Source organism: Ursus arctos, unplaced genomic scaffold (assembly GCF_023065955.2).
Source record: "Ursus arctos isolate Adak ecotype North America unplaced genomic scaffold, UrsArc2.0 scaffold_36, whole genome shotgun sequence".
NCBI classification, from domain to species: Eukaryota; Metazoa; Chordata; class Mammalia; order Carnivora; family Ursidae; genus Ursus; species Ursus arctos.
This window is the reverse complement of record NW_026623050.1, coordinates 7,882,514-7,909,135: the sequence shown is the minus strand read 5'-3', so window position 1 is coordinate 7,909,135 and position 26,622 is coordinate 7,882,514. Positions and strand designations below refer to the sequence as shown.

Here is a 26,622-nt window from a genome sequence, read left to right as displayed (position 1 = left end):
GCTCATTTCCCCGCCAGTTTCCAGGCATTTACCAGGTTTCTCCTAGAATGCCCCCTTCGCTTCTACCAGCCCAGGGACATCCACTGGCCCCACCCAGCCAAGCCTCTGTGCTTAGGGGAGCCCCAGTGGACATGCTGCCCTCTGTCCTGTCAGCACAGGTGGTGTCTGCCCTGAGCTCTCCAAAGAAAGGCCGGAGGAACCTGGGGACCTGGAGTGAGGTCTCGGGCCGCTCTGCCCCCCCGGGCACCCAGAAGATGGCCCCCTCTGCTGAGCCTGACCCTAACTCTGACCCTAACACCATACTCCAGACACAGGACTGCCTGAGCCAGGACTATGAGGGCCTGCAGGCCCTGGCGAAGGTAACACTCTTGTTCAAGAAGATGTTCGTGGAGCACCTACTCTGTACCGGCCCCCGAGCTGTGAGCCCAGGGACGGAGCAGTTACTGGCATGCACGCTGGCCACAAGCAGCTTACGTCATGGCAGAGATGAGAAGTCAGTAGATGGCTGTGGGTGCGATAGGAGCCCGGGTCAGGCTGGGAGTCGGGGAGGGCATCTGTGAGGCAAGGACATTGAGGCTGAGACTGGAACAAAGAGGGGCTAATAGCAAGGAGAGCTGGGGGTGGGGGGCAGGGAAGATGGGGAGACCATGCGCTAGGGACCTGTGCCAAGGCAGGAAGGAGGCCGTGGAGGAGTAAAGGCTAGAGGGCCTGGAGCCGGGAGGTGAAGCCGGGAGGGGTAGGCGGCAGGAGGAGAGCCCGGAAGGGAGGTGGACCGGGCTAGGCAGAGCCAGGTCCTACAGAAGTAAGGCCGTACCTAAGAGCCAAGGGCTAGATGAAAAGAGCACACTCTGCCAGGGCCCTTGACCTGATGCTGAGCTCCTGTCCGCTCCCTCCCCTGGGCAGAGGGCGCTGGGCCCAGTGGTGGGGCAGGGACCCTCTCTGGCCCTGGGCTCTGCTGCTGGGGCGGGGGGTGATGAGACTGCTCAGAGGGCCCTTCAGGGAAGCTGACCCTCACCCCAACCTCTGGGGCGGCCTCTCCTCAGCACCGCAGGTCGCGGCTGGAGGAGGCAGTAGCCCTGTTTGGCTTCCATGGCCTCTGTGGGGAACTGCGGTCCTGGCTGGAGAACCAGACAGCACTGCTCCGAACACTGCAGCCCCAGGCCCACAACTTGGAGGTCACACAGCTCACGTATGAGGTACCGCCCCCGTGGAGCCGAGGTGGTGGTCTCAGCTGCTCAGCCCTGCTGCCCCTCCTTATTCCTGCCCTCCTCCTTCCCTGCCCACTCCTGCCTCTCTGTGACTGGCTCCTGTGCCCGACTTGTCCGTGTTCACTCTAGTCCTGTCTGGGAAGGAGGAACGAGCGGTCTGGCCTTGAATTTTCTTTTTTTTTTTCCCATTGAGATATAATACATGCTGGGATGCCAGCTTCACGTATGCAACATAATGATAGGATATTTGTGTATATTGTGAAACGATCAGCACAGTAAGTCTACTTAACGTCAACATAGGGCGTATCATTAACATCATGACTCGATACGTGCGTGCATCTTATAATAAGTCTAGTTAACATCCGCCACCACACGTAGTTACGGAATTTTTTTCTTGGGATGAGAACTTTTAAGATGTACTCTCTCAGCACCTTTCAGATATCGACACAGTATGATTAACTGTAGCCCCCACGCTATATATTCCATCCCCGTGGCCTATTTATTTTATAGCGAGAAGTTGGCACTTTTTGACCCCCGTTATCCATTTCGCCCACCCCCAACGCCCCACCTCTGGCAGCTACCCGTCCGGCCTCTGTATCTCGTTTTGTGTTTTTAGACCCCCCGTACAAGTGAGATCACACAGTATTTATCTCCGTCTTACTTCATTTAGCAAAATGGCTTCACGGTCCATCCACATTGTCCCAAATGGCAAGATTTCATTCTTCTTTATGGTATAAGAGAGATATTTAATTCTTCTGGGTGTGGTAGATATACATGCCACATTTCCTTTGTCCATCCCTCAGCGGACAGGCTGCTTCCGTAGCTGGGCTGTTGTAAATACTGCTGCTACAAACGTGGGGTGCACATGCCTTTTCAAGTTAGCGTTTTCATTGTCTTTGGATAAACACCCAGAAGTGGAATTGTTGGGCCATATGGTAGTTCTATATCGTTTTTTGAGGAAACTCCATATTGTTTTCCATAGTGGCTGCACCAGTTTACATTCCCACCAGCAGTGCACGATGGTTTCCTTTTCTCCACATTCTCGCCAACGCTTCTTTCTAGTCTTTTTGAGAACAGCCATTCTAACAGGTGGGAGTTGATCTCTGGATGTGGTTGTCGTTCGTATTTCCCTGAAGATTAGTGACGTTGAGCATACGCTTTCGTGTGTCTGTTGGCCATCTGTGTGTCGTCTTTGGAGAAATGTGTATTCGGGTCCTCTGCTTATTTTTCAGATTATTTGCCTTGTTGAGAATTTTGAATTTATTGTTGTTTATGGTGTAGGGTAGGGGGCCAGCTTCATATTTCGAAAGTGGCTGTCCAGTTTTCCCAGCACTACTATCATTTCCCCATTGTATATCCTTGGCTCTTTTGTCATAAATTAATTGACTGTATGTGCAGGGTTTATTTGGGGGCTCTCTGTTCTGTTCCACTGATCTATATGTCTTTACGGCAAGAGCACACTGTTTTGATTACTGTAAGTAATTACTGTAGTTTCTTACGGTAAACTATGTCGTTTGGAATCAGGGAGTGTGATGCCTCTGACTTTGTTCTTTCTCAAGATTGCTGTGGCCCTTCAGTCTTTTGTGTTTCCATACAAATTTTAGGATTGTTCTATTTCTGTGAAAAATGCTGTTGGAATTCTGAAAGGGATTGTATTGAGTTTGTAGGTTGCTTTGAGTAGTTTGGACATTTTAATAATAATTTTTCCAACCCATGAGCATGGTATATCTTTCCATTTATTTGTGGGTTTTTTTCCAATTTCTTCCATCAGTGTCTTATAGTTTTCAGTGTGTAGGTCTTTCAACGCTTCTGTTAAATTTATTTTATTCTTTTTAATGCAATTGTAAGGGAGATTGTTTTTTTTTTAATTTCTCTTTCCGATAGTTCATTATTAGTGTACGGAAATGCAAAATATTCCTGTAGGTTGATTTTGTGTCCTGCAGCTTTGCTGAATTTATTTATTTGTTGTAATAATTTGCTGGTTTCTGCATATAATACCCTGTCCTCTGCAAATAGTGACAGTTATACGTCTTTCTAATTTGGATACCTGGCTTTGAATTTTTAAAGGGCCCTCCCAACTCTTTAAGGACAGAGATCCCAGTCCTTCGAGAAGAATACAGCTCAAACACCCATGCAACAGAGCATGTCTGAGGTCATGTGGAGTCTTGAGGGCAGTGTGGGAAGAAAAGAAGCCCCCTCAAGGCCTGGGTCTTCCTTTCCCCAGAACTTCCTCACTGCCCTGGCTGTGGGAAGGGGCCGCTGGGCTGAGGTCAGCAGCAATGCGGAGCAGCTGAAGCAGAGATATCCTGAAAATACCCCCAAAATCCAGCAACAGCAGGGGGAACTGAGCCAGAGGTAAGAATGAGGGAGAGCAGGATGGGCTAGATTCGGTTCCCCGGCCTGCATGCCTGCTCACCTCCCTCCCAAGAAGCCAGGAGGAGACACGGGGCATGTCAGAGGCAGGGAGGAGAGAGTGGGGGGACAGCCAAGCCTGGTAGCCGCTATTGTGGGAGCCCCTGGCCAAGGTCCCAGGATGGAGGGGCTGTCCCCGTGATGGAGACATCCCTGCTCCCACTGCTCAGGTGGGGGCGGCTGGAAGCCCTAAAGAAAGCGAAGGGAACACAGCTGGCACGCACCACGGACGTGTGCAGTCTCCTGCACGAGTATGGATCCACACGGGTCCAACTGCAAGACCTGCTACTCCAGCTGGAAACCCTAGAGCTGGGGCAGTCCGAGGACAGCCACCGCGCCCTGCAGCTGGCCCAGCGGAAGATGCTAACACTGGAGAGGAGCGTCAGCTGCCTGCAAAGCACAGCCAGAAAGTACAGCCTGGGTTTGGCACGGTGACGGGCCAGGGAGGCAGGGGAGGACTGAGCAGGGTTGTGCAGTGAGGAATGGGACGGGAAGCGGAGGGTGGGCAGGGTGTGCTATCTGAAGGGCAGGGGCGCGGTGGCCGAGCGGCCTGAGGAAGTGCTCACAGGGAAAGGGCGAGCCACACAGGCTTGCTGCCCCTAGGCAAGGGGGAGATGGCAGTGCGCGGTCACCGCCTCTTGCCCTGGGGAATCCGAGCCTGGACCCCAGGCCCAGGGCAGGGCACTGACTGGGTGGTGGACCCCATCTCTCAGAGCTGAGCAGTCGGGCTCCACAGAGAGCCGGTCCCTGCAAGAGCAGGTGGAGACACTGCAGGGGCTGCTGGAGCAGGGACGGCAGCGGGTGGCCCGACTGGCCAAGGCGCGGGCCGAAGCGCAAGCACAGCAGAGCCTCCTGAGGGAGAGCCGGCAGCTGCTGCGGTGGGCGGAAGGCGTCTGGGCTCAGCTGCGCGGCGAGGAGAAGGTGGCGGATGTGGCCTCAGCCCGGCGGCTGCTGATGGAGCACACGGACCTGCTGGAGGAGATCCAGCTGCGGCAGGAGAGGTCAGGATGGGGGGCGGACAGGGCGGGCTTCAGGCTGGCTAAGGCCACCAGAAAGGGCGTCACCCAGGGTGGTAACCCAGGCTAGCGTCCAGCAGGTGCTTGGGGCAGGTCTGAAGGAGGGGGATGTAACCAAGAACTGGTCAGGCATCTGCATACTTCGGGGAGGGGCGGGGATGCAGGACAGAATCTGAGCTTCCTGGAAGGTTCTGTCAAGTGCAGACTTGGCCATACCCCACCCCAGTGAGCCTCAGGGATTGCTTTTAGTCAGGGCAGCCTAGTCTCCCAAGCCATTCTGGGTAATGCAAACCCCACAGGCTCCTGGAGTCAGATGGCTCAGGAACCCCCCCATGGGACTAAGGTATGGCTAGACCACCTCCTCAGGATGGCTAGACCACTCATCCTGCAGGGACGACAGCACAGGTTGGTCAGGCAGGCAGGGTCACCAGGCACAGTCCACAGGCTGTGCCTGCAAGGGGAGCCCCAAGGTAGCCAAGTGGGCACTCAGTCCATCTCATCCTCTGCTTCCAGACTCTACTAATGGTTCAGGGCTGCCTCACCTCAGAAGAAGCAGAGCCTTTTTCTAATCCACACAAAGGTGTCCCCGTCCCCAGTCTGTGTGCCCGTGCACTCAACTGAGTGAGAGAGCCGCCCTTTCTAATGCTGTGGGCATACGGTGGCATGGATGTGGTTTGAGGGAATCTTCTACTTGCCTGGTCATCGACCAGTAGGACGGTGCCCTGGAGCAGGGTTGTGACATGGCAGCGAGTATGGCCACTATGGAGACCTAAGCAGTGTGCTGGGCCCACCATTCTGCGCATCACTAGGGAGCCAGAGTACCATTGTTCTGTGGGACAAGGGCACCTTGCGGCCAACCAGCCTCAGGCCCCCGGCCAGTTCGCCCTCTCTCAGAGCTCCAAAATGAATGCCCAAAGGAGAGGAGAGGAAGGGGGTGGGAGGAGCGGACAGGGTTTGACCTTCTGCCTGTCATCCTGGCCAGGCTGCAGCAGCTGGAGGCTCAGGGCCAGACCATTTCTGCCTTGGACTCCGCGGACTCCCGTGAACTGGCCTGTGCTCTGAGGCTCCTGAGCCAGCAAGGCCAGGGCCTGCAGGCCGCCTGGGAGCAGAGACGGCAGCAGCTGCAGGAGGGGCTGGAGCTGCGGAGATTTGGCAGAGATGTGGATGGTTTCGCTGCTACCTGTGCCAGCCACGAGGCCTTCCTGCGGCTGGACGAGCTTGGGGTAGGGAGCCAGGGATACCGGGCTGCAGGGCTGCTTCCCCATCACTGGGGGGACCTTTGAAGCCGGGGCGGGGGGGCTGGTGGCCCTGGGGGTTGGCAGCGGGCAAGATGGTACTGGCCCCATCGTCCCAAGCGTGACCCCCGGTCTCTGCACTCTCAGGACGATGGAGGGGAGGCCCAGAGCCTGCTGCAGCGGCACCAGGAGTTTGAGCGGCAACTGGGCATCCTTGGCCATCGAGCAGAGACTCTGCGGGCACGTGGCGAGGCGCTGGCCCTGAGCCAGCACCAGGCTGCGCACAAGTGAGCCAGGGCCGGCACGGGCAGCACCTGCCACCCTTCCTTCCTCGGCCTGCACGGCCTGCTGCCTGGAGGCTGGGAGAGGGTGTGGGGAGTGGGGCGGCAGCGGGGCACACCCTGGGCTGTGACGGGCCTCGGGCAGCGTGGAGCCCCCGCCTCGAGCGCTCCTCCCACTCCCCCGGCCTCCAGGGTCCGAGAGCAGCTGCAGAGCGTCCAGGTCCAGTGGACCAGGGTCCAGGAGAGGAGCGAGCAGAGGAGGCGGCAGCTGCTGGCTTCCCTCCAGCTGCAGGTGAGGGGGCTGCCCAGGGGCATGAGGCCTCCCCAGGAGGAGTGCCTTGGAGTCACTGCTGCGTAATACTCGAGCACGATGCAGAGCCCTTCCCAGCCGGCAAAGCACTTTCCCACATGTTCTGTCACTGACTCTCATGGCCCCTCCTGTGGGACACGTATTGTGGCTCTGATGTTTCCAAATGAGGAGAACAGGCTGGGGCCATAATGTTCAGACGCAGAACTGAACCCAAAGTCCTGATAAACCCCCTTGCCCTCCCTCATCTGGACACTCCTCTTGCCCATCGTTTCTGGCCACAGTCTAGGCTCATGGTGGGCCATGGGCACCCGCTGCCGACCTCGGCTCTGTCACATACTTGTTCGGCCCCCACAGGGCCTCTGAGCTGGGCCGGTCCACGGGCCTCCTGTAGCATACCCTATTAGGAGAGAAATGGCCGTACGTGATCTGAGGTGGGCTGAGTAGTGGACGCTGACCACGTGCTCCTGTTCTCTGGGCACAGGACACCATGGGCCCAGGCAGTCCCTCCCCAGGCCTCCTCCTACTGTGAGGGGAAACCTTTCCCTCCTCATCTCCGCTTCCTGTCCCCACTTAGGAGCAGTAACCCAGGCCCCACCTTGCACACTATGATTGGCTCTGGGTCCTGTTCTTTCCCGAGGGGGTCCATGCGACCCCTCTCTCTAGAGGTCCACACATCAGCCCCCCACCCCGGTCACGAGACCCCTTCTCTCCTGGTTCTTGGGCAGAAATGGAAGCAGGATGTGGCGGAGCTGGTGCTGTGGATACAGGAGAAGGGGCTGAGGGCAGCGGATGAGCCTTCCTGGGAGCCTGGCAACATCCTGCAGCAGCTCAAGCGGCTCCAAGCAGCAGAGTGCGAGCTGCTGGCCACCTGTGGGCACGTGGAGGGCCTGCAGCAGGTGGGGGCACCGGACAGAGGGGACAGGGCCTGTTCGTCTTCAAATCCCCAGCCCAGATGGATGGCCTGTTTTCATGGAACAAATCAGCCAAGGAAGACTCATTCTCAGTTACTTCGGACTTAGCATCCCCCAGATTCCTCCTCCACTCAGCTGGGTACCCCCTGTCTTGGTTCTTGGTGCCTAGGCCAGCCCAGAAAGTTCGATCCGATCGTCTCTTCCTCCCACCCCCTCCCACCCCCAGTTCTCAGGGCAGCTCCAGTGCCTGCCACCTCCACCTGAACAAAGCCTTCCCTACCGCCGTCTGAGGCTGGCTCACCCTGTTCGGCTCAGGGCAGCAGCTGAGAGCCCGCCCACCTCTGCCCGCAGATTTGGGGCTACAGGAAATGCTTGAGCCCTTGCAGCCTGGAGAAGGCAACCTGTACTCAACTACCTGCCCCCCACCTCTGCCACCTGGGTCTAGCCTGCTGTGGCCCCAGCAACTCAACAAAATTCCCTCGGTCTTCGTGTCCACTCCAGGTGGGGAGACAGCTGTTGAGAGACAGGCCCCATGCCTGGGAAGGTGTGCAGGCCAGCCTCCAGGGCCTGAGTAGCAAGTGGGAAGGGTTGAAGCACAAGCTGGCCGAGCACGGGGAGCGGCTCCAGCGGGCCAGGCAGCTTCTGGAGCTGCTGCAGGTCAGCCGGAGAGAGGGGCAGGGCACGGGAGGGAGCCGGAGGCTGTGCCAGGCTGGGTGGGGAACAGGGGAGGGGATGGAGGGTCGGGGCGGGGAGGAATCTGGCATATTCTCCCAGCTCTGGAGTGGCCCTGGGAAGTCCTGCAGTCTTCAGAGGCCTCTAGCTTATGGCAAGCGGAGCCTGGCTTTGCCAATTTCTAATTGTCTCCTGTGTGCCCGGGGTGTAGTCAGCACAACTGGAATCCCTGTGGAGGAAGAAGCATGAAGGGATGGGAGTGTTCATCGGGGGCGGGGGGTGGGGGGGGTGGATGACGGTGGGGTCAGCCGTCCCCAGTAGGTCCTTGGAGAATCTGGTAAGCTGCAGGCAGTGTGGTCTCGGAGTCCAAGAACTTGCGAGTCCCTACTGCAGAACCCTGCACTCTCCCCAGGATGCTAAAGAGCAGATGGAGCAGCTGGAGGGGGCCCTGCGGAGCGCAGAAACAGGGCAAGACCTGGGCTCGAGCCGGAGGCTCCAGAAACAGCACGGCCAGCTGGAAAGCAAGAGCCAGGCGCTGGCCAGCAGGATGGCTGCCCTCGTCTCCCAGGCCCACCAGGGGCTCACTTCCCAGACTGTCATGGAGGAGACCCAAAAGTACCTCCAGAGGTACCCACTGGTTTGTTCCATCTTCACCCCACTCTGTGCCACCCCCACCCTGTGAACAGGAGGATGGTTTCACCCAGTGAGCCTGGCGGTGGCATCTACAGGACCTGAGGTGGTCCAAATCTCCTTCCCTTAGGAGGAGGGTCATTCCCAGGGTAGGGAGGCCAGAGACCCCAACTCTAAGCATGCTCAGCACCCCACAGTCTGAAGTCAAGCAGGTTATCTGGGCGAAGGCTTGCGCCCTGGGCCCTCTCCAGCTGCCGCCCCCTCATCAGATGAGGCTTTCCCCCACCCTCTGCTTCGCTCCTCGTGGGCCCCTGCCGGGGCTGTGGAAAGCCCTGAGGGCCTTGTCCCCACCTCTTCCCACCGTCCACCATCTCTTCTGCCTCCCCCCAGGTTCGAGTCCCTGCAGGGACATGTGGCTGCCCGGCGCCTGCAGCTGCAGGCCTCGGTCGAGACATACCACTTCTACCAGCTGAGCAACCTGGAGCTCACTTGGGTGGCTGAGCACATGCCCGGGGCCGGCTCCGCCAGATGCTTGAATGGTGCCCAGAGCCTGCAGCGCAAGCACGAGGTAGAGGCCCCCTTTCCCCCCAGGATCCCTGACCTCCCATTCCTAGACCTTAGAAGGCGCTCTCACTAATCAGGGTGTCCCGATTTCTAAGTCTCTGCCCCCAGTTACTCCCTGCCCAGGAGTTCTGCCCCAGTGGGGCCCGGAGCCGCAGCCACGGCTCTGTTCCTGGCCCCCCTGTGACTAAGGGACTCCTGGAGGCGGCAGCCCCTCCTCCTGTTCTGTGGCAGGAGCTCTGGGAAGAAGTGAAAGCCCACCAGGGACAGGTGCAGCGGGTGCTGGGTTCCGGACAGAGCCTTGCAGCCTCAGGGCACCCCCAAGCCCCGCGCGTCCTGGAGCAGTGCCAGAAGCTGGAGGGCCGCTGGGCGGAGCTGGAGCGGGCGTGCGAGGCGCGGGCCCAGTGCCTGCAGCAGGCTGTGGCTCTCCAGCAGGTAGGACGCAGACAGCATGCGGGACGGCTCTGTGAGTGAGGTCTGCAGGAGCCGGGCCTCTCAGAGGGCCGGTGGCTTGTGAGAACCCTGGCCCAGGAGCCAGCTAGTCCCCGGTAGGCGCAGAAGCCTCTCTGCGTGGGCTGCTGGAGAGCCTGGCATGGTGTCCCCGAGGCGTGGTAGAGGGTCCCATCTGACAACATCGAGGTGAGGTGGCCTCGTTCCTGGCAGTGTTTTCTGGCTGCGTCAGAGCTGGAGGACTGGGTGAAGGAGAAGCAACCACTGGTGGGCAGTCAGGACTGCGGGGCAGATGAGGCAGCCACCGTCAGGCTCATGGAGAAGCACCAGGTACCCTGTCGCGGGCAGCTCCACACAGGCTGCGCTGGGCTGTCCTACAGAGGACGCATCCTCCTTCCCAGAGGCACAGTGCCCTGCTCTCTCTCTTCCTGAAGACATGGCCAGCTCCTTTCTTGCCATCCCCCCAAGTCCGGCAAGGCCCCCTGCCCATCCCCAGTGCTCCCCTTCTTCAGAGACAGCCCTTTGAAGAACTCCTGCCCCCCTCTTTAGCCTCCTGACCGGTTTACACCCCTGCGGCCTGAGGATTTCTCTGCCTTTTTCATCTCTTGCCCCAGCACTTTCTCCCCTCTTGGGGTCACCTGTTCTAACCCTCCCCACGTCTTCCGCAGGATTCTCCTGCCACACTTTGAATGTCACCCTTTGAGTTAACCAAATGCCCTCCTGAAACCTACCTCCCCCGCAAGCATCCCCTGGTTAAAGGGAGGGAGGCCTGGAGCACCCTCCGCCTTTCTGGAACCGGATTCTCAGGACCCCACAGCCCCGGACCCCACAGCAGCCCTGGTTCCAGCTGGCACCGAAGCGTCCTCTTGTCTGGACGTGGGTTTCTAGATGGCCCTCGTGGTCGGTGTTTCTGCGTCCTGTGACTGAGGCCTCGTGGCCATTCCTACAGGGCGAGCCTGGCACTTCCGTGTCCCAGACATGCCGAGCAGCTCACTGAGCCCCGGCCATCTCTGTTACTGTGTCGTTGGGGTGTAGTGCAGTGCCTTCCGTGTCCTCCCTCCCCGGGCCCCAGTCACCCAGCACTTGCTAAATAGTGAACCCTCTGAGGGCACCCCTACGTCTCACTTGTATGGAACAGTAGAACTCCATCCGTATTGGGTAGATGGATGATGGACGGACACATGGCTGGACAGATGGGTTGGTGGTGAATGGATGGGTGTGTAGATGGGTAGATGGTTGGGTCTGGGGATCTGCGGCTGAATGGATGGGGGCGGGTGGGTGTATAGATGAAGGAACCACCCAGTCAGTGCCTGGCGTGGTCCGTGTGTACTGGCAGGCCTTGCAGCAGGAGCTGGCTCTCTGCTGGAGCTCCATGGAGAAGCTTGACGAGAGGGCCCAAATGCTCGCTGGTGCTGGGGCCCCTGAGCAGCTGGGCGCGGTACGGGAGAGGCTCCGGGAGCAGCTGCGGGCACTGCAGGAGCGGGCAGCCACACGGTAAGGGGCCCTGCACCCACTCTGGGTACGGGGGGCCTAGCCACGGTTGACTGTTCCCACACTGAGACCCTGAGTGGGAGGGAAACCGTGGCCCCAGGCCCACAGAGATGTCAGAGGAGTCCTTGCTGGGTGTTACTCCCCTCCTTCCATCAAGTCCACAACGAGGCCCGCTGGGCAGGAGCTCAGCCCCCAGCTCTCAGTTCTCGTGTCTTCCCTGCATAGGTACCCGCTGCCCTGCGCTGTCCTGCTTGGCTTTACTTCTCCCCAAATCCAGAGCCACAGGCTTCCGCAGGGACCATGAATAAGCTCCTTCGGGTTCCCCCCTTCCGCTGGGCCAGCTGTCCCAGGGAGTGGGCAGCTAACCCGTGGGAACCATGGGCTGTCCCCACAGGGGCCAGGAGCTGGAGGGGACCCTGAAGCTGCACGAGTTCCTGGGGGAGGCTGAGGTGCTGCGGAGCTGGCTGGCTAGCCAGAAGCAGGCGGCCGGGCCAGCGGAGGGCCTCGGAGAAGACCACGCGCACGTCCTGGTGAGAAGAGGGCAGGGGCTGGGAGGACACCCTCAGGTGGAAGGCGGGGGCAACGGGCCGGCCTGCAGGGCTGCGGAGAAGGGGGCCGTGGGGGTCGTGAGCGCTGGCCGAGGACAGGCCTTCTGAGGAGGTGCGTAGGCACGGTGGCTGTCCCGCCCCTCATTGCCCAGACAGGAGGCACCTGCTTCCCAGGCTGCTTGCTGCCTTGCCAGCGGGGGGCCACTCTCACCCACTCCCCTCTTCTCCTCAGCACCTCCTCACCAAGTTTGCAAGGTTCCAGCGCCAAGTGGAGCTGGGCGGCCGGCGGGTGGCAGGCTGCCAGCAGCTGGTAGAGAGCCTGCGGGAGCTCGGGCACAGCGCCGCCCCCGATGCCCGGCGGAGGCAGCAGGACCTGCAGTGAGTGCCCAGTGGGCTAGGCCGGGGGTGCGGGTTTGGGGGAGCGAGCTGTGCAGGCAGCTGCTGGAGGTTGCTCTGAGGACTACACTGGCTCTGCCTGCCCCCACGAGGGATCTGGAGAAGGTGCTGGTCCCAGGGAGGCTGAGGCAGCCCCTGATGACCACGGCCTGTGAAGGGAGGCAAGGCTGGGTGTGCAGGCCAGGGAGTCCTGCCCGGACCCCCAGGGATGCTTTTCCAAACCCCTGGCTCCCGGAACTTGGGGAAGGAGCTGTGCAAAGACTGCCTAGCTGCCACCTGGCTGGCATGGGTCTCCCCCCCGCCCCCCGCCCCAACCCCAGCCTGTGGGCTCTGAGGCCAGGCCTGACTTGTCCATGACCCCTGGCGTGGAGCCTGGCCTGGTGGAAGGCTTAGTAGCTCAGTGAGAGTTGGCTGAGTACATGAGGAATGGAGAGAAGATGAGGCTTTTGCCCTTGAACATTTATAATCTGGTCGGCATTCCAGACTGGAATATACAAGATGGAGGAAGTGCCACAAAGCATAGAAACCAAGGGCTGAGCATGATAGCGGCGAAGGACTGAATCCGTGGTGAAGCTGGAAAGGCTCCAGGCAGACCCCGAGGCAGGAAAGGGGGTGCAGAAGGGGAGCTTTGGGCCAGTCCTGGATGCAGCCTGGAGAGGAAGAGGGCTGACAGGACTAGCAAAGGGCGGAATGAGATGCTGGGCCAAGGGCTCACCTTCCACGTGCCTGGGGACAGGACTGCCTGGTCGGAGCTGTGGGAGCTGACCCAGGCCCAAGGCCACCTGCTCCAAGATGCCGAGGTCACCCTCAGAGTGCACAGAGATCTGTTGGAAGCCCTAGCACAGGTCCAGGTACGAGCCGGAGGGGAGGAGGCGGATTCTTTCTAGAAGTGGATCCGCCCCAGGCTCGGTGCCCCACCCTCTATTCCTGACGGCCTTGGCCATCTCCTCTCCTCAGGAGAAAGCCACAAGCCTCCCCAGTGAGGTGGCCCCAGACCTGCGTGGGCTGGAGGCCCAGCTGAGGAGACACGAGGAGCTGGAGCATGAGCTCGTGGGCACTGGGCGGCAGGTGAGCCAGTCCGGCTGCGTCTCCCACTCGGGCCCCTACCAGCGCCCTCGGGCCTGTCCGTGTCTTCCTCTGGGTTTCCCACACTCCCGCAGGGCTTCTGCCTGGGCCTACCGTGCATGGCAGGGCATGGCTCGAGGAGGGTCCTGGGGGATGGGCAGGCCCTTCAGTCTCTAGGAGGACGTGACCCTTCCCTCCCTACCCTCTACCCTGCCCCAGCTGCAGGAGCTGCTAGAGGCTGCAAACACAGCACAGAAGCTGGGGCCGGGCCCCCAGGCCCAGGCCGTGCGGCGGAGGCAGCAGGCTCTGGTGCAGGCCTGGGAGGCCCTGAAGCTACGCGCGGAGCAGCGCAGGACCCAGCTGGAGCGGGCATGCCTCCTGGCCCGTTTCCACAGAGCGGTGAGGGCTCCTTCCTCTGGGGTGCCGCGTGCATGCGTGCGTGTGCGTGCGTGTGTTACCATGCGTGCGGGTGGACTAATGAGGCCCTCCAGCTCTGGAGGGAAACCCGGCGTGGACATGAGCTAGAAGAACGTGGGTACGTCTGAATGTCTGGCCAGTCAGAGCACTGAGCACGTGGGACACAGTAGTGACTCCTGCGGTTTGGGTCGACACCGGCCCAGGCGAGTAACAGAGCAGTCAGGAGACGGGGCTCCCAGCCGGGCCTGGGGAAGAAAAGCAGCCCCTGAGTGGAGATTCAGATGTTCTGGACGGTGACCTCGGGATCAGCTAGCAACTGCCGAACGTCTGTGTCTCGCCGTCGGCTGGGAGCCGTTGTGGAGAGAGAAGGGCGATGGAGAAGCCGTGTAACGTGGACTTGCTGCCCTCACGGAGTCTGTGTAGCCGGGGGGATAAGCCTCACACTCCAGAAGTCAGATTGGGACGGGGGCCCAGGTCACAGGCTGTCCCAGGAGCCCCCAGATTTCAGTGCCCGGGAAGCCAGGAGGCCCGAACTGTGACTGCAAAAAGGCTTGAGTTGCGGGATCCACCCCTGCTACTTTCTAGCAGCGCGAGCCTGAGCGAGGCGCGGAGCCTTGTGCTGGCCCTCTGTTTGGGGGGGACCTCCTTCATGCACACTGTGCCTCTGACCCTTCCTCACCTCTGCAATGAGGTGTATGGACAAGGATCCCAGGCCCCCCAGCCCTCACATGGTGTTTGTACACCAATCAGCGGAAGACAGTTTTAAGTATTAAAGTAGAAATCCCGAGAACAGGGTGAGCGGTGAGGTGTCCTGGTGTCAGGGACGCCCTCATGAGGCAAACGCGGTCTTGGCCCTTGAAGAGCAGGTGAGCTGGGAAGAGATGGAAGAGAGAGCAGGAGCTTCTAAGCAGGAGGGGCACCAAAGCAAAGGGGGAGGAGTCTCGGCGAGGGTGCCGAGGAGGCCGGCAAAGGTGGACCTTTCTTGGCCCCGAAGGGTCAGGTTGGATGGCAGCAGAGGAAGCCGGAGACAAAAGCCTCAGCGGAGGCTCCGGCCTGGGACAGTTACTCCGATGTGCGAGTGGATGCGGGCGGGCTGTGGTTGGGCCTCAGAACCCGCTTCTCTGCCGCCCAGCCAGCCCTCACCCCGCTCTCTCCCTCTGTCTCCTGGGGACCCAGGTGCAGGACTACACCTCCTGGGCGGCCGCCGTGTGGCAGGAGCTGCAGGGAGAGGAGGGCTCCGAGGAGCCCGGCGGCGGCCTTCTGACGCTCAGCGCCCACCGGCAGCTTCGGGCAGAGCTGGAGGCCCGGGAGGCGCTGCACCAGAGGGCCTCCCAGCTGGGCCAGCAGGCGCTTCTGGCTGTAGGGATACCCATCAAGGAGGTGGGCCCCTTTTTCCAGTGTCTACCCGGCCAGCCTGCCCTGACCTCATCTGAGTCCGATCACCCCACGCCCGGCCCCACTGTGCCACGCTGGCCTCTCGTCAGGGGCTTCCCTCAGGATTGGCTTCCATCTTGTCCGTGCGGCTCTCCCCAGCGTGGGCTCCCCACACGCCCGTCCCCAGGTCCAGGAAGGGCTGCGAGCCCTGCAGGATGAACGGGAGCAGGTGTTCCAGGCCTGGGAGCGGAAGGAAGAGAAGCTGCAGGCCAGACACCGGGAGCAGCTCTTCTTCAGAAAGTGTGGCCACCTGGGCCAGATCCTCAAAGCCCAGGAGGCAGGTGCCCCTCACCTCACAGCACACATCCCCGTGCTCCGTCTTCTCCCTTTCTCCTCTCCCCCCTACTTGCTTCCTTGCTTCCTGGGACTCCGTCTTTTTCCCTGATGGGAGGCCCAGAGGCTGGGCTCTGCCTCAGCACACGTGGCTGCAAATGGGGGTGGGGAGGCCCAGCGGTCTAGACAGTCCCTGATGGCCTCTTTGACTTCTCCATGGGCTGATCCAGGTCTCCCTGAAAACTGGTGCCCTGGGGAGCTCAGTGGAAGAGGTAGAGCAGTTGATCCGCAAACACAAGACTTTCCAGAAAGTTCTGACTGCGCAAGATGAGAAGGTAAGAGGCTCAGAACTGGGCATGGTCAGAAAGGGAAGAGGGCGGAGTCTAGGAACTTTGGAAAGCTCTAAAGGGGGGTATGGAGTGCTCGGTGTGTGCCCACAGGTAATGCTGATGTACGGGGACAGCCTGTGGGCATAGGGGTGCCTGGTTGGGGCTGACTGAGCAGAGTTGGACGTGTGGCCCAAGAAGAGGGCCACACTGCGGGGATACCAGAGCCACTTGGCTCCACACGACATGGTCACGGGGGAGCTGTGGGTTTGGTTCTGGCTTGCTGGGAGGACCAGCCAGCCCTGGGCCATGCCGGGCTGAGGGAAGGGCTTCCCTGTGGGCCAGCCCCTGCTCCAGCCTCCCAGCGTGAGAGGCAGTAGACTGCGCCCCCCACCCTCCCCCCCAGGAGGCAGCTCTCTGTAAGCAGGCGAAGGCGCTTGGGGGCCCCCAGGTGCAGGACCGGCTCCGCATGGTGCTAGAGCAACGGGCTCGAGTGAGGGACCTGGCAGAGAGCCGGGGACAAGCCTTGCACACCTGTCTGCTGATGACTGGCTTCACCAGGGCCGTGACCCAGGTCAGAGGGCCACCCCCCACCCCATGCCTTCCGCTTGGGCCACATTTTATAGTACACAGATGACCTTCACCTTCACAGGCTCCTTTCAGGCCTCACCACACCCTTGTGATGAGGACACTGAAGTCTGGAAGGTTCAATGGCTTTCCCAGAGGCCTTGCTGGGACCCAGAACATTTGATTCAAAGACACTGTGACAGAGACCCTGCTGCTTCTTGAGCCCGCGAGGGCTAGGCCAGAGAGAAGCAGGGAGGCAGAGGGAGGGAGCCAAGTATCTAGGACCTGGGAGCTGGCCAGCCCCCCCCCCCCACAGGCCCTGCCCAGCCCTTCCCTGTGGCTGGGGGCCGGCGGGACCTGGTGCGTGTGGTCTTGGGCTAGAAGCACTGGATTACATCTACCCAGCACTGCCTCGCCCAGCCCTGGGGGCCAGCAGTCCACCACCTGGGCACAGCCGAGAGTGAGTGTGTGGGACATCTCTGTGGCCTGAAGCAGCACCGGCATCATGGGATTCATGTCCGCACCCCCACCAGGCCCAGGACTGGATCGAGGAGCGAGTCCAGCAGCTGAAAGAGCCAGTCCCTCCTGGGGACCTGAAAGATAAGTTGAGGCTCCAGTGGAAACACCAGGCCTTCGAGGCAGAGGTCCAGGCCCATGAGGAGGTCATAACCTCTGTCACCAAGGTAGCAGCCAGGCCCTCAGCCCCAGTCCTATCCCAACACGTGGGCTCTCTGGTGGCCAAGGGGAAAGTTCTCAGACAGGGGGAGGGGCGACAGGCAAGATCTCCTGGTGTCCTGTCTCCCAGGACGGCGAGGCTCTCCTGGCACAGAGCCACCCTCAGGCAGGAGAGGTCTCCCAGAGGCTGCAGGTGCTGTGGGAACACTGGCGGAAGCTGAGGCAGGCGGTGGCGCTCCGGGGCCAGGACCTGGAGGACAGATGGAACTTTCTGGAGTTTCTGCGGAGAGCTGACCTTGCAGAGGCCTGGATCCAGGAAATGGTGAGACCCAGCTGGGCAGGGGCCAAGCGGGGGTGGGGTTGCCGGGCTGAGAGATGGGGGCAAGGACGGGCCCGCAGCTCCCCAGGTGGGAGCCCCAGCGGGAAGTTCCCAAAGCCACCCCCTGTCCCAACACTGCTGCAGGGGCTGGGTGCCCTGGTGCTGGGGCTCAGAGCGCCGCCCCCAGACCCTCACCCCTCGGCCTCCACAGGAGGCGATGGTGAACCTGGGTGACCTGGGCCAGGACCTTGAGCACTGTCTGCAGCTCCGCCGGCGGCTCCGCAAGCTCCCAGGAGTCTGGGCCCAGGTAAGGGGGCCGTGCTGGGGGAGAGGCCAGGCAGCGTGTCCCCATGGGGGACATAAATGCTCAGAATAGCCCCCCAGCATGGGGGAGGGGCGGGCTCCGGCCGCAGCTCCGTGCTTGCTCCCTGCGCCGGCTTCAGCAGGCGCCCTCGTCTCACCAAGTTTCTCCATCTTTAAAATGGGGAGCAAGGACGTGTGGTGGCTACACGAATCTGTGCACGTGCCCTCCCGCAGAGAACTGTACCCCACACAGACGCCCACGTGCAGAGCAGAGTATGTCTGTGCCGTCGAGTTCATAGTTACACGTCCGTTTCCTGGTTTCCATTGTGTGCCCCAGTTACGTAAGATGTTACCCTCAGGGGGAGCTGGGGGAAGGGTACGTGGGGCTTCTCCATACTACTTTTGCAGTTTCCTGTGCATCTGTAATTCTTTCAAATTTTAAAAGAATGCACACCTGCCTGGATGGAGCGGGTAATCCAGCCGTAAGCTGCAGCCGCCCGTAGCCCTCGTTCAGCTTCTTGGCTTCTCACCACACCCCCTCATGCACCCCAAGATCTCTTTCTCCTCTGTGCAGTAGACAAAAGAAATGGGACAAAGGTAGTCCCAGTTAGGTGTTAGAGTCCAAACACGCTCCCCTCCTCCGTCCAGTGTAAGTATGTACGGTCTCGAAAAGCCTGCAGTGCTCGCCCCGAGCCCCCGTTTGCTGACAGTGGAATTCCCAGCCTCGGTGGCAGGTGCTGTGGTAGAACGAGCACCAGAGAGACTCACCGAGCAGGGCTCAGACCCCGGCTCTGCCACGCGTAAGCCACGGTAGCCTCTGACTCTGCTCTGGCGTCTGTAGGAGAGAAAGCCCCTTCCCTGCCCAGCTCTACGAGACCCTTCCTAGGGAAGCACTTGGGAAATTTTAACAAGCTCTACGAATACTGGGGGCCGGGCCCCTGCACTCCGTCCCACTGCCAGGGACCCTGCCCCATGGACCCGTAAGCCCCTCTCACCAAGCAGCCCCAGCCCAGGGACTCGCAGGGGGCGGACCCTCCAACACCAGGGGACCCCAGCTCCCCATTTCATTCCACCACTTGCTTTGCTCATCAGTTCTTATTCTCGATTCTTATTCTTGCTTTCGTATCAATTGCTTTCCGGAGCAATTTAACCGTAAAGCTTCTTTACTCGTGGCCTGCCCGGCCTGACCCAGAGCTGGTTTCCTAGCCTTAAAGATGGCGCTGCGGCTGCAGGCCACTGGTGCGCCCCGGTCACCCCACCCAGCCTGGGGCGCAGCTGCCCCCACTCCCCCGACACGCTGCTCCCCACCCTCTCGCGGGCCCAGGCAGACCCTCCACGCGCTGACGGCTCAGGGTGGGTGTTGCCGGTGCCCTCACCCTTCACCCCTGCAGGACAGAGTGGAGGACACCCGCATCAGGAGCGTCAATGACTTGTCCATGAAGCTCGAGAACCTGGACCCCGAGCAAGTCAAGACCATCCACCAGCGGCGACAGCAGCTGGGCAGCAGGCCAGTCCCAGAGCGGGAGGCAGTGGGACTGGGAGAGGGGGCTGGGGTCCACCTCCGACTCAGCCTTACACCCTTCTTGCCAGATGGAAGAGTTTCCATGGCAACCTACTCCGGTACCAGCAGCAGCTGGAAGGGGCCCTGGAGACACACACGTTGTCCCAAGAGCTGGATGACCTCACCGAGCGGATTGGGGAGAAGGTAAGCAGCGAAAGACCGTAGCAGCCAGGGGGGTGCGCTCACCCAGAGCCTCCCATGTGTCTCGCCCCCGGCCCCCCTCTCCTCTTCAGCTGGGGTACCGGAGGCTGCTAGGGGTCCTTCAGGGCTGGGGAGATGGGTCTGCCAGGTGTTCTCGGGTTATCAACTCTGGGCCCCAGAAGCCCCCATTACAGTCTTGGAGGCTGGCCCACCAGGCTTCTAGAAACACTGGGGGTCAAGAGGCCAGAACACTGTTTCCCCGTGCACTCTTCCCTCTGCTGTCCCTGAGCAAGCCCACAGGAGCTTTGCCCCGGAGCATGTCAGCAACCACAGGAAAACATGGGCTAAACACCGGCAGAGGGCACAGTGAGGAAGTTGTCTGCCCCCCAAGAAGTCCGTGCGACCCAGATGGTGCCCGTGCTGGGCATGCAAGGGGCTCTTGCCTCACTGCTCTTACTCCTGCTCCCTGCCCCAGCCAGGCCTGGCTGGCTGTCTGTGCTCAGTTCCCCCCAAAGGAACGAGAGACCAATGAGACACGGTGTTGTGGGGGCACCACCCCGAGATGACTGGGTCGGAAGAAACCATCCCCTGGTCTCCCCTGGGAATCGCCTCCTTCACAGAAGGAAGGGGCCTGTGGTCAGCGGAGGGCACGGGGAAGGGAATCAGGTGGGGTACTTAGTTCTCACACAGAAACCCCATGGCCGGTGACCCCTCGGCAGGGAGCGGGCAGCCGGGGTGAAGGCGAAGCCAGTAACGCTGCCTTCCTTCCCAGGCCGCCCTGCTCCAGGCCCCGGACTATGGGAAAGATCTAGAGAGCGTGCAGAGGCTGATCCAGAAACACCAGGAGTTGGAGCAGGAAATGGGCCTCCTCCAGGCCCAGGTGGAGGTGTGCAGCTGGGTGTGGAGGTGGGCCCAGGCCCGGGGCGCCTCCTCTGTGGGACGCTGGGGGGCATACAGAGGGCAGGGGCCTTCAAGACCTCGGGAGCCCGCAGACTCCATTCAGCGGTACACCCACGCAGGCGGCTGGGGGCCTCCTGCAGCCAGGGCTCCCCGAGTACCACCTACCTCCCCGCCCCGACCCTGAGCCCGGGTTTCCCCACAGCTCCTAGAGCGGGCGGTGGGCCGTGCCTGCCAGAGAAGCCCTGGGACAGCCCGCAGCCTCAGCCACAAGCAGCGGGAGGTGATGGCCAGCTGGCGGCAGCTCTGCGGCGGGGCCCAGAAGCGGTAGGAAGCCCTGCCCCTCTTTCCCCTGCTGCCCTCACAGACTTAGTCCCTGTGGCCTCTCCGTCTCTCCGCTTCCCCTTGACCCTGGTCTCCCCTGAGAGCCTTTCTCCGGCTCCGTCCTTCAAATAACCATTGGTATTGTCCCCCTATGAATTCCCAGCCCACGGTCCCTTCTCGGGCTCAGGGGATTCGGGGATGGAGAGCGCTGGTGGGTGTGGGGGGGAGAGGGGCTCGGAGGCCCCAGGGCCAGCTAATGAACGCTGTGGGCAGGAGGGAGGCACTGGAGGCCTTGCAGCGAGCACAGAACCTGCAGGCCACGCTGCGGCACTGGTCAGCCTGGGCCCGGGGGCTGCGGGCGGAGATGGAGGCCCGGAGCGCCCCGCGCAGCCCCGCGGAGGCCCAGCGCAGGCTGGAGGAGCACCAGGAGCTCAAGGTGAGGGCCGGGACCCTGGGAGCTCGCCTGTCTCTGCCCTGTTCCGACTTTCTCTTGGGCCCTTTCTCCCTCACCTGCCTCTGCCTCGCTGCTCTTGCATCCCGCCCACTCCGCGGCGTTCCTGCGCCCTTCGCCCCTCGCATGCACGGAGGGAGCCCCAGCCTCGGGGATCTGAGGCCAGTCTTGTGACAGGCCGAGCTGGACTCGAGGACAGACAGCATCGACCTGGCCCGAAGCACCGGGCAGCGGCTGCTTGCAGCCGGGCACCCACAGACCCCCGACCTCCGCCAGGCCCTGGCTGGCTTAGACCAGGAGCTGAACAGCCTGGAAGGGGCGTGGCAGGAGCACGAGCACCGGCTGCAGCAGGCCTTGGAGCTCCAGGTAGGCCGCCTCCATCCTGCCCCCACCTAACCCCGCCGTCCCCTGGTCAAAGCCAAGCCCAGAGAGGCCACTGTTCCAGGGGTTTCCCCAGCGCCCCGCTCGCCCGCAGCAAGCCTTGCCCACTGTGCACTCGTTCTTTTGAGCCAGGGTCTTGTCCCTGGTTTCTCCTCGGGCAGCCACAGGTCACCCCCTGCAGCAACGGCACCCTCTGCTTAATTCCTTTTGCCTTTTCCTTTCTCGACAGCTGCTTCTGAGCTCTGTGGAGCAGATGGAAAGTTGGCTCTGCACCCAGGAGGCCTGCCCCGCCAGTGAGGGTCTGGGGGTAGGTGCCGACAGGGGGTTTACCAGTGCTGCCCGAGCTCCCCACGCCCCGGGGGCCCCCCACTCACCACCACATCCATCACTGAAGTCTTCACCCATGCACGTCTGCCGTTCTTGTGCGCCTGGGGCTCGGCCCCACAGGGAATGTCCTGGGAGCTTGGGGGGTGAGCTGCACCCTTTGACCCATTCTTGCCTCCTCCCCACAACTTCTCACCTCTGCCCTCCTCACGTCCCTCTGCCGAGGTTTGCTCTCCCAGCCACTGTCCCAACCCCTGTGGCAGGCGAGCCTGACTCAGGGCAGACCTCAGAAAAATGGCAGGCTGGCTTGTCCCGCGCTGACACAGTCTTACTGGAGTGCAGAGGAGGGGGGGGTTCCTGTTACGTGAAAAAGCTCCACCTGCCCTGGAAATTCTGGCACTGACCCTTATCCCCAGTACCTTCCCTGGTTAAGGGTCACTGTCCTAAAGCCAAATGCAGCCTTGAGAAATGAGAGGCACGTGTTTGGGCAGAGCACTCGTCATGTGGGTGAGTGTTGGGTGGCAGGCCGTCGGGGGGCAGGCGGATAGCTTGGGATGGGAAGGGCAGCCCGTGGACAGCAGCGGCTTCCCTGCTCCTGCCAGGACTCTCTGGACGCTGTGGAGACCCTTCTGCAGAAGCACAAGGTCCTGGAGCAGGGCCTGGAGGCTCAGGCCAAAAAGATCAGCGCGCTGGCGGCCGCGGCCCGCAGCCTGCACGAGGGTGGGCACCCTGAGGCCCAGGGTGCCCTGGGTCGGTGCCAGGCCATGCTCCTGAGGTACGTCCAGCTCTGGGCTGTGGGCGGGAGGGCCAAGCTCACCAGCCTTTTCCAGGGGCTGAGGTCGATGCCAAGGCCCCGGCTCTCCTGCCCGGCCCAGCGTGTGGCAACCCAGGGGAGATAAAAGGGAGTTTTCCCAAGAAGCGGGTGCAGGGAAACTGAATGAGGGGCGGCCTCATGCAAGGGCCGTGCCGGGCCACAGTGGCCAAGTGTCCTGGCCACCAGGGCCATGATGTTCTGAGTTCCTGTGCTGCCCCCTCATGGTGGGACTAAGGCAAATGCCTCGCAGAGTCTCGGGCCCCGAGGAGGGGGTAACAATCCCAGCCTCGGGGTATTGGCGGATTGAGAAGGGACCCTTGATGTCTTAGCATGGCGCCTGCCACTCGGGCAGGTTGGCACGTTTCTCACGCTCGTTTAAATGAACTGGCACAGCTTACAAAACACCAGGCTCTGCCTTTTCTCCTCCTAAAAGCCCGTCTGGTTCAGCTACCTCATCCAGCTTCTCAGCCTTTTAGATCAAGGCAGATTTGGCAAAAAGCTGGATCTCAGACTGGTGGGGGTCTCTGTCTTTCCCAGAGAGCCCCCTGGGGTCCACGGTGCTTGTCAGTCCTCGTGCGGGCACTCTGGCAGGGGTAGGACTGGGCCGTTCGCTCCTACTCCTTGCACATCAGGAGGTCTTTGATTGACAGATGACAAATGTTGGTTTGCTGGTTGACTGCTGGTCAGCACCCTCCTCTTGTGACCCCCAGTCACTTTTGATGGTTTCTGGCAGGCCTGGCTGCCCCCAGGACAGTGCCATCCTGACCCCTCCCTTTGGGCTTCTGGCATCCTCTTGGGGGGAGGAGGGGTGTTCCCATTCCATCAAGCCTCACTGCTTCTCCACCCCGCCCACACCCTTTGGTAGCCCCAGCAGTGGGGGACAAGAGTTTCCCCTCACACCGCTGTGGAGACTATACGGATGTGGGCAGTGTTAGACTTTTGTTCCTATTTATTTTTTAGATCACAGGTCTAATTTCTATTTTTGGGCATGCGGCAATGTATCTGATACGTTGGTGCAGGGTACGCCCATATATAAGTCAGACACACACACACACACACACACACACACACACACACACACACACACGAATACGTATATATTTGGGTGGGCGTGTGCTCAGAGTTCTCCCTAACAGCAGTGCATGATCCAAACAGTGGTTTGGACGCTGTACTTGGTTTGCTAGGGTGGCCACGACAAAATCCCACAGACTGACGGCCTCAACGCCAGAAACCAAGGTTTGGGTGCTGGAGGCCGGAAGTCCTCAATCAAGACACAGGCAGGGTTGGTTTGTCCTGAGGCCCCTCCCCTTGGCTTGCAGACGGCCATCCTCCTCCCTCTTTACCTGGTCATCCCTGTGTGTGTGTGTGTGACACCCGACACAGTGGGTTAGGGGGCGCCCTGATGAGCTCATTTTAACGTAATTCTTTAAAACCCTATCTTCAAATGCAGTCACATTGTGAGGTACTGGAGATGAGTTCAACCTAAGAATGTGGGGGAACACAATTCAGCCCAACAGGCACTAGTGAAGGGGGAGTAGAAGGTCTCTCCATTTCAAAGGGAACCCCCGACGCCTGGCGTACTGGTCCAGAGAAGGGCTGTGGCCACGGGAAGGGTACGCACACGGCCCTGGAGTGGCTCCAGGGAGGGGGCCTCAGGGCCCATGAGACGCTCCTTCTGGCAGGAAAGAGGCCCTGGTAGAGCGAGCCGGGACCCGTCGCCGCCAGCTAGAAGACTTCCAGCAGCTGCGGACTTTCCTGCAGGATTCCTTCGAGGTTCCCCTTGGGTTGCGGTGTGGGTCGTGGTTGTGGGGAAGGAGCCGCTCCGGGAAGAGCCCACCCTCTTGGGGCAGCCCAGAGGTTTGGGGGAAGGGGAGAGCCCGAGGCAGCCGAGCGTGGTCCTCCGCGTATGTCCAGGTGGCCACATGGCTGAGGGAGAAGAACTCGGTGGCCCTGGAAGAGGACTGGAGGGACCCCGCTCTGCTGCGGGCCCAGTTGTGGAAGCAGCACAGTCTCCAGGCCAAGCTAGACGCAACTGTCCACCACCAACAAAGGCTGCAGATGGTGAGGCCCTGGGAGCCTTGGGACAGGCCTGCAGGCCAGAGCATGGGGAGACCCCGCAGAGCCCTGGCAAGGGCTCTGAACCAGAGTCACGGATGGCGGACGTTCATCGAGTACTTTCTGTAGACAGGCACCATGCTGAGCACCCAAGGGTAGTGAGAAACTGTAGCTTTCCTGGGGCACCCACTCCAAAAATAGTGCCTTTTCAAGAATCTTAAAGATAACATTTTGATGAGAGTCTTTATAAAGCCGTCTTGGAAAGACATTAGGGGATGGAGAAGGCCACAGCAGGCAGTCCTGCGGGTAAAGGCGCCAAAGTGTACCATCTTTTAAATTTACCCTCTCCCACCCAAAAGGGCAGGTCCTGACCCCAGGCTGGCTCCCTCTAATTTAAAGTGTCCCGCTAAAAATGTTTAACGTTTTATTTCATTTGAATGAAATAACTGTTGTTATCTATGTTGTATGGATAAGGAAAATGAGCTCAGAGAGGCTCACGAGTTTGCCCAAGGCCCCACAGCTAGCATGCAGGCTGGTGGGTGGAGCCAGCAGGCCTAAGTCCCTGTGGGGTGCCCCCTCTGGCTGTAGGAGGGGCAGAGGCTGCTGCAGGAGGGCCACCCGGCCTCAGAGACCATCCGGGAGCGGCTGGGGGAGCTGGGAGAGCTCTGGGACGAGCTGCAGGCCAACAGCCAGAGGAAGGCAGCCACACTGCGAGACGCTTGCAAGGTGGGCTCTGTGAGCCGTGGAGCAGCTGGAGGGGCCGCCAGGCCTCTCCCCCTTGTGCCACCTCACCTTCTGCCTCAGGCCCTGCATCTCCGGCGGAGTGTGGAGGAACTAGAGAGCTGGCTGAAGGCTCTGGAGGTCAAGCTGAGAGCCCCTGTGGGGGACCAGGACCAGCCTGGGCTGGACGAGCTTCTGGGGGCACAGGGAGAGCTGGAGGCAGCCGTGGCCGGGCAGGCCAGGCAGGCACAGTGGCTGCTGGGCCAGGCCCGGGTCCTCACAGGGGAAGGCCGCTGCCTCGCCCAGGACGTGGAAGACCAGGCCCGGCAGCTGCTTCCAAGGTAGAGCTTCCATGTGCTCGCCCCCTTCCCCCTGCCCTCCAGTGGGTCTCCTCGGGGCTGCCCCCTACCCGCACGGTGAGGGGCACGGCGTGGGGGGGGCTCTGGCTCACCATCTGGCCCCAGCACTGGCGGCCACGGTCCCTGCCTGCCCTGTCCCCACCCCCACTGCCGCAGGTTTGAGAGCCTGCGGGAGCCCCTGCAGGAGCGCAGAGCAGCCCTGCAGGCCCGGAGCCACCTCCTGGAGTTCTTCAGGGATGTTGAGGAAGAGATGGCCTGGGTGCAGGAGAAGCTGCCTCTGGCCACCAGCCAGGACTGCGGGCAGAGCCTGAGCGCCGTGCGACACCTGCAGGAGAAGCACCAGGTGTGGGCCCCCCACCCCGCAACTCAGATGGAGCACAAGGCTCGGTCAGCCAGTGGTGCTGGGAGCTCTGTGCCTCGGGGGGGCTTCGGGGGCTCCCTGGGTTCTTTGTTGGCCATAAAGACAGGGAAGTCCTCGGGGGCAAATCCGTGGGACTGTAAGGCTTCTGCCACGACTCTGGGGTCCCCTGAGGAGAGTCTGCCACCGCCTCCACAGAACCTGGAGTGCGATATGAGCAGCCGCGAGGCTCTGACCCAGGCCGTGGTGGCCGCGGGACGCCAGCTGGCGCAGGCCGGGCACCTGGCGGCCGGCGGGGTGGCCGCGCGGGTGCAGCAGCTGGAGAGCGCCGTGGGCTGCCTGCGGGCGGAGGCCACGCGGAGGCGGCTGCAGCTGCAGCAGGCCGGGGAGGCCCAGCAGTTCCTGACCGAGGTGAGGCGCTGGCACGGGGCCGGGGGGCGGGGTGCAGGGCGTGCCGAAACCCGGTGAATGTGGGGCTCCCGGCTCTCCGTGTGTCTTCTGCCCCCGAGCTCTTCCTTCTGCAAGTTACCCAGAGCACGGGCCCCTCCCTCGCTTCGGTGTTATTTTGTTTTGCCGTTTCTTCTGAACCGGTGGTTCTCAGTCATTGCGTTCCATCAGAAGGACCTGGAACCTTTAAGAAATGCGGATACTCACGTTCCATTCCAGAGCAAATCAGAATCTTTAGCGCTGAGGGCCAGGCACAGGGGGCGTCAAAGCTCCGGGCCGGCAGGGTGCCG

General features: G+C 61.2%; 1 protein-coding gene across 1 annotated transcript in view; it reads left to right on the top strand.

Annotated features, from left to right (window-relative positions):
• The window catches only part of SPTBN5 (spectrin beta, non-erythrocytic 5), a 45,354-nt gene that overhangs the window by 11,381 nt on the left and 7,351 nt on the right, over window positions 1–26,622 (top strand). Inside the window, 41 exon segments of the mRNA XM_057306155.1 lie at window positions 159–359; window positions 1,044–1,196; window positions 3,433–3,563; window positions 3,791–4,030; window positions 4,334–4,621; window positions 5,619–5,859; window positions 6,019–6,158; window positions 6,345–6,444; window positions 7,188–7,358; window positions 7,875–8,030; window positions 8,458–8,672; window positions 9,066–9,243; window positions 9,471–9,671; window positions 9,900–10,016; window positions 11,023–11,180; window positions 11,572–11,707; window positions 11,958–12,103; window positions 12,858–12,972; window positions 13,079–13,189; window positions 13,406–13,585; window positions 14,780–14,983; window positions 15,165–15,314; window positions 15,541–15,645; window positions 16,043–16,210; window positions 16,737–16,886; window positions 17,009–17,200; window positions 17,409–17,504; window positions 18,892–19,007; window positions 19,091–19,205; window positions 19,975–20,088; window positions 20,305–20,426; window positions 20,697–20,859; window positions 21,052–21,240; window positions 21,485–21,562; window positions 22,182–22,354; window positions 24,076–24,166; window positions 24,308–24,454; window positions 25,037–25,174; window positions 25,253–25,509; window positions 25,684–25,870; window positions 26,084–26,296. Of these exon segments, the coding sequence (XP_057162138.1) occupies window positions 159–359; window positions 1,044–1,196; window positions 3,433–3,563; window positions 3,791–4,030; window positions 4,334–4,621; window positions 5,619–5,859; window positions 6,019–6,158; window positions 6,345–6,444; window positions 7,188–7,358; window positions 7,875–8,030; window positions 8,458–8,672; window positions 9,066–9,243; window positions 9,471–9,671; window positions 9,900–10,016; window positions 11,023–11,180; window positions 11,572–11,707; window positions 11,958–12,103; window positions 12,858–12,972; window positions 13,079–13,189; window positions 13,406–13,585; window positions 14,780–14,983; window positions 15,165–15,314; window positions 15,541–15,645; window positions 16,043–16,210; window positions 16,737–16,886; window positions 17,009–17,200; window positions 17,409–17,504; window positions 18,892–19,007; window positions 19,091–19,205; window positions 19,975–20,088; window positions 20,305–20,426; window positions 20,697–20,859; window positions 21,052–21,240; window positions 21,485–21,562; window positions 22,182–22,354; window positions 24,076–24,166; window positions 24,308–24,454; window positions 25,037–25,174; window positions 25,253–25,509; window positions 25,684–25,870; window positions 26,084–26,296 (6,546 nt within the window).